General features: G+C 36.8%; 1 protein-coding gene across 1 annotated transcript in view; it reads left to right on the plus strand.

The window, feature by feature from the left end:
• The window catches only part of LOC132562368 (GRIP1-associated protein 1-like), a 56,331-nt gene that overhangs the window by 18,941 nt on the left and 25,346 nt on the right, over positions 1-12,044 (plus strand). The window contains exons 16-23 of the mRNA XM_060227110.1: positions 62-196; positions 365-460; positions 1,459-1,605; positions 2,852-2,965; positions 4,361-4,504; positions 5,302-5,376; positions 5,621-5,677; positions 11,073-11,172. Of these exons, the coding sequence (XP_060083093.1) occupies positions 62-196; positions 365-460; positions 1,459-1,605; positions 2,852-2,965; positions 4,361-4,504; positions 5,302-5,376; positions 5,621-5,677; positions 11,073-11,172 (868 nt within the window). The remainder of the gene's footprint in view (positions 1-61; positions 197-364; positions 461-1,458; positions 1,606-2,851; positions 2,966-4,360; positions 4,505-5,301; positions 5,377-5,620; positions 5,678-11,072; positions 11,173-12,044) is intronic.

Below are 12,044 nucleotides of genomic sequence, written 5' to 3' on the forward strand. Positions count from 1 at the left end.
TTTATATGGATGTTAACATTGATGTATTTATATGGATGTTAACATTGATGTGTTTGTTTAGGTGGACGCTGCCAGTATAGTTGGTAATCAACAGTTACATGAGGAGACCACTAAGCACCGACAACAGATCGAGGGACTACTGGCTCAGGTGGCTTCTTTAGAACAGATGCGAGATGACCTTAGAGTTCAGTTAGAGGTCAGTGTCAGGACATAGTTGCATATTAGACTGATAGACAAAGAACAAAAAAAGCAGCAACAGTTAGTCAAAAATTAAAACTAATTAATAAAGGGACAGGTAAAGACTTACTATATAACACTATGGACTATTTTGAGCGAGACACTGTTATGTAAATCTGTATTACAGGCCAGTAAACAAGCATGCCAGGAGACACTGGAGCAGTTGTATGCTGTTCAGAAGGACCGTGATACTCGTATTCAGGAGTGGCAGGAGGCCAACAAGGTTAGTCACAAGCTTGGATATCTGTGTATTGATTTAATTGATATCTGACAGTAAGTTAAAAGCTGGATATCTGTGTATTGATAAATATGGATATCTGACAGTAAGTTACAAGCTAGATATCTGTGTATTGATTTAATGGATATCTGACAGTAAGTTACAAGCTAGATATCTGTTTTGATTTAATGGATATCTGACAGTAAGTAACAAGCTAGATATCTGTGTATTGATTTAAAGGATATCTGACAGTAACTTACAAGCTAGATATCTGTGTATTGATTTAAAGGATATCTGACAGTAAGTTAAAAGCTGGATATCTGTGTATTGATAAATATGGATATCTGACAGTAACTTACAAGCTAGATATCTGTGTATTGATTTAATTGATATCTGACAGTAAGTTAAAAGCTGGATATCTGTGTATTGATAAATATGGATATCTGACAGTAAGTTACAAGCTAGATATCTGTGTATTGATTTAATGGATATCTGACAGTAAGTTACAAGCTAGATATCTGTTTTGATTTAATGGATATCTGACAGTAAGTATCTGTTTTGACAATGGATAGTAAGTAACAATATCTGTGTATTGATTTAAAGGATATCTGACAGTAACTTACAAGCTAGATATCTGCATATTGAGTACTGCCTGAAATAGACTTAGATATTAACATATAAATTCTGACTAAAACAGAATTCAGGGCAATTGAAGAGGGGGCATGTTTCAGGGCAATGGAGGAGAGGGCTTATATCAGGAGAGTGGAGGGTGGTGGGGTCATATATCTGGACCTGGAAGCAGGGGTTTTATATCTAGACTGTGAAGCAGTGGTCTTATATCTGGACTGTGAAGCGGGGTGGCATATATCTGGACTGTGAAGCAAGGGTCTATATCTGGACTGTGAAGCAAGGGTCTTATATCTGGACTATTGAAAACATTTCTAAGGATTTCTGTATATAATATTGAATATTAAAGAAATAGCTGATGATTTCAATGTGGACAGATTGCAGAGAAAAGGAAGAACATGCTTGACGAACTAGCAAATACATATCAAAGGGACAATGCCAGTCACCAAGACAAGCTGAGACAACTGGAGGAAGCCCACGAGGCAGAGGTCAAAGTTCTCCAGGCTAAACTGGTCTCAGAACAGGTAAATATAGTCACACGACAGGTAAATATAGACATAGGACATGTAAATATAGTCACACGACAGGTAAATATAGTCTTAGGACAGGTAAATATAGTCTTAGGACAGGTAAATATAGTAATAGGACAGGTAAATATAGTTATAGGACAGGTAAATATAGTCACACAGGGAAGGAAAATATAATCACACTGGATAGGTAAATATAGTCACAGGACAGGTAAATATAGTCACATGACAGGTAAACATAGTCATAGGACAGGTAAATATAGTCACAGGACAGGTAAATATAGTCATAGGACTGGTAAATATAGTCATAGGACAGGTAAATATAGTCACAGGACAGGTATATATAGTCACAGGTAAATATAGTCACAGGACAGGTATATATAGTCACAGGACAGGTAAATATAGTCACAGGACAGGTAAATATAGTCATAGGACAGGTAAATATAGTCACAGGACAGGTAAATATAGTCATAGGACAGGTATATATAGTCATAGGACAGGTAAATATATAGGACAGGTAAATATAGTCATAGGACAGGTATATATAGTCATAGGACAGGTAAATATAGTCATAGGACAGACAGGTAAATATAGTCACAGGACAGGTAAATATAGTCACAGGACAGGTAAATATAGTCACAGGACAGGTAAATATAGTCATAGGACAGGTATATATAGTCACAGGACAGGTAAATATAGTCATAGGACAGGTATATATAGTCATAGGACAGGTAAATATAGTCATAGGACAGGTAAACATAGTCATAGGACAGGTAAATATAGTCATAGAACAGGTAAATATAGTCATAGGACAGGTAAATATAGTCATAGGACAGGTATATATAGTCATAGGACAGGTAAATATAGTCATACGACAGGTAAATATAGTCATAGGACAGGTAAATATAGTCATAGGACAGGTAAATATAGTCATAGGACAGGTATATATAGTCATAGGACAGGTAAATATAGTCATAGGACAGGTAAACATAGTCATAGGACAGGTAAATATAGTCATAGAACAGGTAAATATAGTCATAGGACAGGTAAATATAGTCATAGGACAGGTATATATAGTCATAGGACAGGTAAATATAGTCATAGGACAGGTATATATAGTTATACAACAGGTAAATATAGTCATAGGACAGGTAAATATAGTCATAGGACAGGTAAATATAGTCATAGGACAGGTAAATGTCGTCCAACAAGATAACCCTGCTCATTGTTTTTTGCTGTTCAGGGACAGAGTGCTGAATGTATGAAGCTTCGTCAGCAAGTTGATGAACTTAAGGCACAGAGTCAGTCAGTGGAGGAAGCTAAGGGTTGGTTAGAGAGACGTCTGCAGGAAGTTGAGGTAATTCAAGTTTCTCATTTAAGACTTAAAAGGAAATTCAAAAGAAACAGAAATTAAAATGATTTATAGAAGAGAGAGTTCAGATACGTGTATTTACCTTGACAGTAATATTACATGTACCTACCAGATAACCATGCAATCACCACTACTTCAGTGTTACCAGATTCATATTTCCATTTCATAATGCCACTGTTTTTCTATGGTGGAGCCAGATTATAAACCAGATACATCCTGTCTCTTCTACCTGTCACATTCTGTCATATCCTGTCTCATCTTGCCTCATCTGCCTGTCACATCCTGTCACATACTGTCTCATCCTATCCCATCCTGTTTCATTCTGTCTCATCCTATCCCATCCTATCCCATCCTGTCACATCCTGTCTCATCCTGTCACATCCTGTTACATCTTGTCATATCCTGTCACATCTTGTCGTAACCTGTCTCATATTGTCACATCCTGTCTCATCCTGTTACTTCCTGTCTCATCCTGTCACATCCTGTCTCATTCTGTCACATCCTGACTCATCCTGTCTCATCATATCTGATCCTGTCACATCCTGTTTCATCCTGTTCAATCCTGTTCAATCCTATCCCATCCTGTCACAGCCTGTCTCATTCTGTTCCATCCTTTCCCATCCTGTCACATCCTGTCTCATCCTATCCCATCCTGTCACAGCCTGTCTCATTCTGTTCCATCCTTTCCCATCCTGTCACATCCTGTCTTATCCTATCCCATCCTATCTCATCCTGTCTTATGCTGTCTCATCCTGTTCCATCCTATCCCATCCTGTCACAGCCTGTCTCATTCTGTTCCATCCTTTCCCATCCTGTCACATCCTGTCTCATCCTATCCCATCCTGTCTCACCTGTTCCATCCTATCCCATCCTGTCTCATTCTGTCTCATCCTGTCACATCCTGTCCCCTCTTGAATCACTTTCATCTTTTTAGGGATTTTGATTAAGTTCTCTATCACTGTCAAAATATTGCAGATAAGTCCATTTTACTTATAAGGATCAGAGGTCAATGTCACATTTACTATATATAGAAAGTTAGGGATCAGAGACCAATGTCACATTTACTATATATAGAAAGTTAGGGATCAGAGACCAATGTCACATTTACTATATATAGAAAGTTAGGGATCAGAGGTCAATGTCACATTTACTATATATAGAAACTTTTGAAACATTGATACTATTTTGCAACTGATTGTAATCATGTCGTACAGACATTTTAATGTTTGATTTGTTAATACAATTCATACAAGTCCTTATCCTTGTATGTGTTTTATTTTACAGCCAGATCTATGTCCCTGTCAATGCCCTGTACTTTTTTTAAAACATATTTGATGCCTCCTCACCACTTTATTTAAAACTTGTTAATTGATTTTACAGCAAAATTTGAAAGACAAGGTGGTTGAGAACGCTGCGACATTAAGTCGTGTTGAGGTGGAACATGAGTCTGCCCTGACACGCCTCCAGGAGGTGAACCAAGAAAAACTGGATAGCTTTAAGGAAAAGTACGAGGAAACTTACAAGGTCAGACCAGGTGTTATGATGTATTGTGTATAATAAGTGTGAAACTTTGTGGTCATGTTTGCCTTTTCTGCATTATATAAACACATTTTGTCCAAATATTTTTAAATCTTCATTCCATATGATACATTCTGTACCTAAATCTAATTGTTTGGGAAAGATGATTATGTTATCAGCAAAACACGTAGGCAGCCCCATAAAGCAGGGCATATGTTTTATATATTCAATTAATCGAGGCTCAATTTCATTACACTTGAATTTCAAATGTTTTATTTTATCATCTTTGGGTTTGTATCAAAAGTCTGTCCACATAAAGTCTAGGATGGCGACATTTGTAACGATGACATTGGCATGCTACAGTTTGGTGTTCCTTGAATCATTTAAATAAGAAACAAATAAAAAACACACACAACTCATCATAAGTTATGTAAAAGGTTCATGTTTGATTAATTTCTTATCATCACACACAATAACCAGGGAAAAAAATTGGGTTTTCAAGAAAATGTGATATTAACCAGAAAGTGACATTAACCAACATGACATAAAGTGGTTTCCACTGTACAAGTGAATATTATCATACATTAAAACCATGCACTTGATTTGTAAATGTTGTGAGGCATTTTATTGGATAGCCCTTGTAATATACACTTTCGTTTGTGTTGCCAGTGATTTGTAAGAGTAATTGGAAGTTTGTACCTGTTTCAACACAAGTAAATCCCTTCCCAAGTGGAAAAAAAAGTATGGATGGGCTTATTGGCGAGCATCTCTCCTGTACTTAAGTGTATCTGTTTTTGTTTTAGCTAAGCTGTGATAAAGAGGAATCTCTTAAAGCTGAACTTCAAACATACGAGAAGGAAATCAACAAATTAAAACAAGTGAGTTGATGATTTTAATGTCATTAAATTAAAAAGATAAAAAAAGTAGAAAAGGTAATTTAATTATACAAAAATAAATGTAAACATGATTGTTCAAAAGAATGTAAGTGGCATGCAGAAAACATGGCATGATTACGACATCAACATCACAAATTATACCAAACTTTTTTCCAGGTTACAAGGAAGAAAGAAAAATATATTAATGTGAAGATTTGATAACAGTAACATACTGCTGTTTTTATAGGAAATTTCAGATAGTGTTGACGAGAGGAAAATACACGAAAAGAAAGGTTTAACAATGGTAAGTATTTACATAAGTTTGGGGTCAGTTAGGTTGATAAACTACTGTTGGTTCTCAGGTTGTGAAGTCTTTAGGGCGTGCATTATTTCTAATAGCTTAATTGTCTTTTCCAAGTTTTTGGCCGGGTTGCACATAGTGCAAATCCGGGTTAAAGTATTGTGAATGTCGGGCAGGCGGGCGGGCAGCTGGGCGGGCAGCTGGGCAGGTGGGTGGGGAAAAGGGATACCAGTTTTGTAGAATCAACTCCTCCTAGGGTTTTTAGGTCACCTGAGCCGAAGGCCTATTGTCATCATGATTTGTCTGTCGTCGTGCATTGTTAACTTTTCACATATTCGACTTCTTCTCAAGAACCACTGAATGGATTTTGACCAAACTTGGCACAAAGCATCCCCATGGGAAGGCGCTTCAAGTTTACTAAGAAAAAAGGCATGGCCCCAATAGGGGCCCCAGGAGGGGGAAAAAGGGGGTAAAATTAGGTAAATCTTTAAAAATCATCTTCTCATGAACCAACAGTCAAATTAAATTCATATTTGATATTTAGGGTACTGATAGCAAGGTCTACAAAGTTTGTGAATGAAAAAAAAATCAGGTCAAAAACGGCCCCACTAGGGGGCGCTCAAAAGGGTAGAAAATTCAACTTTGACCAATTTCAACCAAATTTGGTAGACAGCATCCCTTAGTGAAGGACATATGAAATTATGTTGAAAAAGTGATAATGTTCCCTTTGGGGCCCATAAGGGATGTAAAATGGCCATATATAAAAACCTTCATTAAATGACTACTTCTCAAGAACCAATGGATGGATTTTGACCAAACTTGGCACAAAGCATCCCCATGGGAAGCCGCTTCAAGTGTGCGAAGAAAAAGAGCGTGGCCCCAATAGGGGCCCCAGGAGGGGGGAAAAGGGGAAACTTGATATGAATGTTCTACACAAGGTCCTGGCAAGTGTTTTAATTTTTTGGGGCAATTCAAAATCCAAGATGGCCACCCTGGCCTCTGTTTGGCTAAGACATTATGGACTTCCTCTCAAGAACCATTGGGTGGGTCATGTTCAAACTTGGTATAGATGTTTTATACTTGGTCCTGCACAAGTGTTGTTACGTTTTTGCAATATTTTAAAATCCCCAGATTATTGACATATATTCCTCAGGTGACCGTTAAGGCCCCTTGGGCCTCTTGTTGACATATAAGCTTGAAACTTTGTAGGATGTTTATATATATGTTGAAGATGTGCACCTCCTATTATGGGTTCATTCCTGACATTTTTCTGGATTTTCGGGGCTTTGGAACTTAGTTATTTTCCGCAATTTGTTAGGGAAAAGGGGTACCAGTTTTGTAGAATCAACTCCTCCTAGAGTTTTTGATGTAGAAGCTTGAAACTTTGTAGGATGTTTATATATATGTTAAAGATGTGCTCAACAAATGAAACACCCTTAACTGTCTTATGAATACCATATAACATTGCACTCATCCCTCAACCCGGCCAATTGTGTCTATGTCTCATTATTTAATTTGTTTACAGTAAGATCACTCTTGTTTGTGGTAAAGACATGTCATCATCAGATTTTGGTTTTGTGTCCACATTTCTGCAGTAAGATCACTCTTGTTTGTGGTAAAGACATGTCATCATCAGATCTTGGTTTTGTGTCCACATTTCTGCAGTAAGATCACTCTTGTTTGTGGTAAAGACATGTCATCTTCAGTTTTTGGTTTTGTGTCCACATTTCTGCTGTAAGATCACTCTTGTTTGTGGTAAAGACATGTCATCATCAGAATTTAGTGTTTTGTCCACATTTCTGCTATAAGATCACTCTTGTTTGTGGTAAAGACATGTCATCATCAGATTTTGTTTTTGTGTCCACATTTCTGCAGTAAGATCACTCTTGTTTGTGGTAAAGACATGTCATCTTCAGTTTTTGGTTTTGTGTCCACATTTCTGCTGTAAGATCACTCTTGTTTGTGGTAAAGACATGTCATCATCAGAATTTAGTGTTTTGTCCACATTTCTGCTATAAGATCACTCTTGTTTGTGGTAAAGACATGTCATCATCAGAATTTAGTGTTTTGTCCACATTTCTGCAGTAAGATCACTCTTGTTTGTGGTAAAGACATGTCATCTTCAGTTTTTGGTGTTCATTTCTGCTGTAAGATCACTCTTGTTTGTGGTAAAGACATGTCATCTTCAGTTTTTGGTGTTGTGTCCACATTTCTGCAGTAAGATCACTCTTGTTTGTGGTAAAGACATGTCATCTTCAGTTTTTGGTTTTGTGTCCACATTTCTGCTGTAAAATCACTCTTGTTTGTGGTAAAGACATGTCATCATCAGAATTTAGTGTTTTGTCCACATTTCTGCTGTAAGATCACTCTTGTTTGTGGTAAAGACATGTCATCATCAGATTTTGGTTTTGTGTCCACATTTCTGCTGTAAGATCACTCTTGTTTGTGGTAAAGACATGTTATCAAATTTTGGTTTTGTGTCCACATTTCTGTAGTAAGATCACTCTTGTTTGTGGTAAAGACATGTTATCAAATTTTGGTTTTGTGTCCACATTTCTGCAGTAAGATCACTCTTGTTTGTGGTAAAGACATGTCATCTTCAGTTTTTGGTGTTGTGTCCACATTTCTGCAGTAAGATCACTCTTGTTTGTGGTAAAGACATGTCATCATCAGTTTTTGGTGTTTTGTCCACATTTCTGCAGTAAGATCACTCTTGTTTGTGGTAAAGACATGTCATCATCAGAATTTGGTGTTTTGTCCACATTTCTGCTGTAAGATCACTCTTGTTTGTGGTAAAGACATGTCATCATCAGAATTTAGTGTTTTGTCCACATTTCTGCAGTAAGATCACTCTTGTTTGTGGTAAAGACATGTCATCATCAGAATTTAGTGTTTTGTCCACATTTCTGCAGTAAGATCACTCTTGTTTGTGGTAAAGACATGTCATCATCAGAATTTAGTGTTTTGTCCACATTTCTGCAGTAAGATCACTCTTGTTTGTGGTAAAGACATGTCATCTTCAGTTTTTGGTGTTGTGTCCACATTTTTGCAGTAAGATCACTCTTGTTTGTGGTAAAGACATGTCATCATCAGAATTTAGTGTTTTGTCCACATTTCTGCTATAAGATCACTCTTGTTTGTGGTAAAGACATGTCATCTTCAGTTTTTGGTTTTGTGTCCACATTTCTGCAGTAAGATCACTCTTGTTTGTGGTAAAGACATGTCATCTTCAGTTTTTGGTGTTCTGTCTACATTTTTGCAGTAAGATCACTCTTGTTTGTGGTAAAGACATGTCATCATCAGAATTTGGTGTTTTGTCCACATTTCTGCAGTAAGATCACTCTTGTTTGTGGTAAAGACATGTCATCTTCAGTTTTTGGTGTTGTGTCCACATTTCTGCTGTAAGATCACTCTTGTTTGTGGTAAAGACATGTCATCTTCAGTTTTTGGTGTTGTGTCCACATTTCTGCTGTAAGATCACTCTTGTTTGTGGTAAAGACATGTCATCTTCAGTTTTTGGTGTTGTGTCCACATTTCTGCAGTAAGATCACTCTTGTTTGTGGTAAAGACATGTCATCTTCAGTTTTTGGTGTTGTGTCCACATTTCTGCTGTAAGATCACTCTTGTTTGTGGTAAAGACATGTCATCATCAGATCTTGGTTTTGTGTCCACATTTCTGCTGTAAGATCACTCTTGTTTGTGGTAAAGACATGTCATCATCAGAATTTAGTGTTTTGTCCACATTTCTGCAGTAAGATCACTCTTGTTTGTGGTAAAGACATGTCATCATCAGAATTTAGTGTTTTGTCCACATTTCTGCAGTAAGATCACTCTTGTTTGTGGTAAAGACATGTCATCATCAGAATTTAGTGTTTTGTCCACATTTCTGCAGTAAGATCACTCTTGTTTGTGGTAAAGACATGTCATCTTCAGTTTTTGGTGTTGTGTCCACATTTCTGCAGTAAGATCACTCTTGTTTGTGGTAAAGACATGTCATCATCAGATTTTGGTTTTGTGTCCACATTTCTGCAGTAAGATCACTCTTGTTTGTGGTAAAGACATGTCATCATCAGAATTTAGTGTTTTGTCCACATTTCTGCTGTAAGATCACTCTTGTTTGTGGTAAAGACATGTCATCTTCAGTTTTTGGTGTTGTGTCCACATTTCTGCTGTAAGATCACTCTTGTTTGTGGTAAAGACATGTCATCTTCAGATTTTGGTTTTGTGTCCACATTTCTGCTGTAAGATCACTCTTGTTTGTGGTAAAGACATGTCATCATCAGAATTTAGTGTTTTGTCCACATTTCTGCAGTAAGATCACTCTTGTTTGTGGTAAAGACATGTCATCATCAGATCTTGGTTTTGTGTCCACATTTCTGCAGTAAGATCACTCTTGTTTGTGGTAAAGACATGTCATCATCAGAATTTAGTGTTTTGTCCACATTTCTGCAGTAAGATCACTCTTGTTTGTGGTAAAGACATGTCATCATCAGTTTTTGGTGTTGTGTCCACATTTCTGCAGTAAGATCACTCTTGTTTGTGGTAAAGACATGTCATCTTCAGTTTTTGGTGTTGTGTCCACATTTCTGCAGTAAGATCACTCTTGTTTGTGGTAAAGACATGTCATCATCAGATTTTGGTTTTGTGTCCACATTTCTGCAGAAAGATCACTCTTGTTTGTGGTAAAGACATGTCATCATCAGAATTTAGTGTTTTGTCCACATTTCTGCAGTAAGATCACTCTTGTTTGTGGTAAAGACATGTCATCATCAGATTTTGGTTTTGTGTCCACATCTCTGCTGTACAAGTGCTGTGAATTAAATTTGCTTCCTTCTACCCTGTAAAGGAGATAGGTTTGTTTACCAACATTGCTTTTGTCTCATGTAATAACCAAATTCATTATCTAATATTTGTTATATGTATAAAACAAGCATACTTTCCCCTAATTATAATTTTAGATAATAAACATTTTTTTTTTTGCTTTTGTTTGTTTTTTAATCCACCATTGTCAGATGGATTCCACTTGGTTCCTAGTTGTGTCTTTTGATTTTGGAACTGATCAGAAATAGCAGACATGCAGCCACCACTTGGTTCCTAGTTGTGTCTTTTGATTTTTGAACTGATCAGAAAATCAAAATAGCAGACGGGCAGCCACCTTGGGTTTTGAAAATGCCATCTTTGATTAGACGCTTAAAGATGAATTTTAAAATTTCAAATAATAAGAGCTAAATCGAGAGAAATAAAAAGAGAAAAAACAGGAAAAGAACAAAATTTTAAAAAACAAATTAAGAGCAAACAATGGTGGGCACCAAGGTCTCTATGGGATAAGAATCTAAGACATTGAGTTGTACTGTCTACCAAATGGAATTTTTTTTTTATCTGTTAACTCTTTCGTCAGCTAAAAGATCTGAAACGCCAGCTACATGCAGAGAGAAAGCGTGCCGAGAAGTTACAAGATAGACTACAGGAAACTCTGTCGGAGAATCAACAAGGGAAAAGTAAGACTACTTTTAAATTTACAAGTTTCTCGTGTGTATAAATAATGAAAGGACCAATAGCAGACAAAACAAAATAATGACTGAATTAAAATGTTAACCGTCTTTATACTGCATGTTTTTGTTAGATTTTTTCTTGTTAATTATGTTTGTTACCTATGACAAACGTTACAGTCAGGATTTACAGACCTCTTTTAATTTTGAGTGTTTCTGATCAGTTCATATCATAAAACTGTGTTGTTGAGGTTGAGATGATGTGTTTGAGTTCTGTTGTTGAGGTTGAGATGATGTGTTTGAGTTCTGTTGTTGAGATGATGTCTTTGAGTTCTGTTGTTGAGGTTGAGATGATGTGTTTGAGTTCTGTTGTTGAGATGATGTGTTGAGTTCTGTTGTTGAGATGATGTGTTTGAGTTCTGTTGTTGAGATGATGTGTTTGAGTTCTGTTTTTGAGATGATGTGTTTGAGTTCTGATGAGGTTGAGATGATGTGTTTGAGTTCTGTTGTTGAGGTGGAGATGATGTGTTTGAGTTCTGTTGTTGAGGTGGAGATGATGTGTTTGAGTTCTGTTGTTGAGGTGGAGATGATGTGTTTGAGTTCTGTTGTTGAGATGATGTGTTTGAGTTCTGTTGTTGAGATGATGTGTTTGAGTTCTGTTGTTGAGATGATGTGTTTGAGTTCTGTTGTTGAGGTGGAGATGAGGTGTTTGAGTCCTGTTGTTGAGATGAGGTGTTTGAGTTCTGTTGTTGAGGTGGAGATGAGGTGTTTGAGTTCTGTTGTTGAGATGATGTGTTTGAGTTCTGTTGTTGAGATGATGTGTTTGAGTTCTGTTGTTGAGGTTGAGATGATGTGTTTGAGTTCTGTTGTTGAGGTTGAGA

The sequence above is a fragment of the Ylistrum balloti genome, unplaced genomic scaffold (assembly GCF_031769215.1).
Source record: "Ylistrum balloti isolate Yb309-2 unplaced genomic scaffold, AGI_CSIRO_Ybal_v1 Utg371400, whole genome shotgun sequence".
In the NCBI taxonomy this organism is placed as follows: domain Eukaryota; kingdom Metazoa; phylum Mollusca; class Bivalvia; order Pectinida; family Pectinidae; genus Ylistrum; species Ylistrum balloti.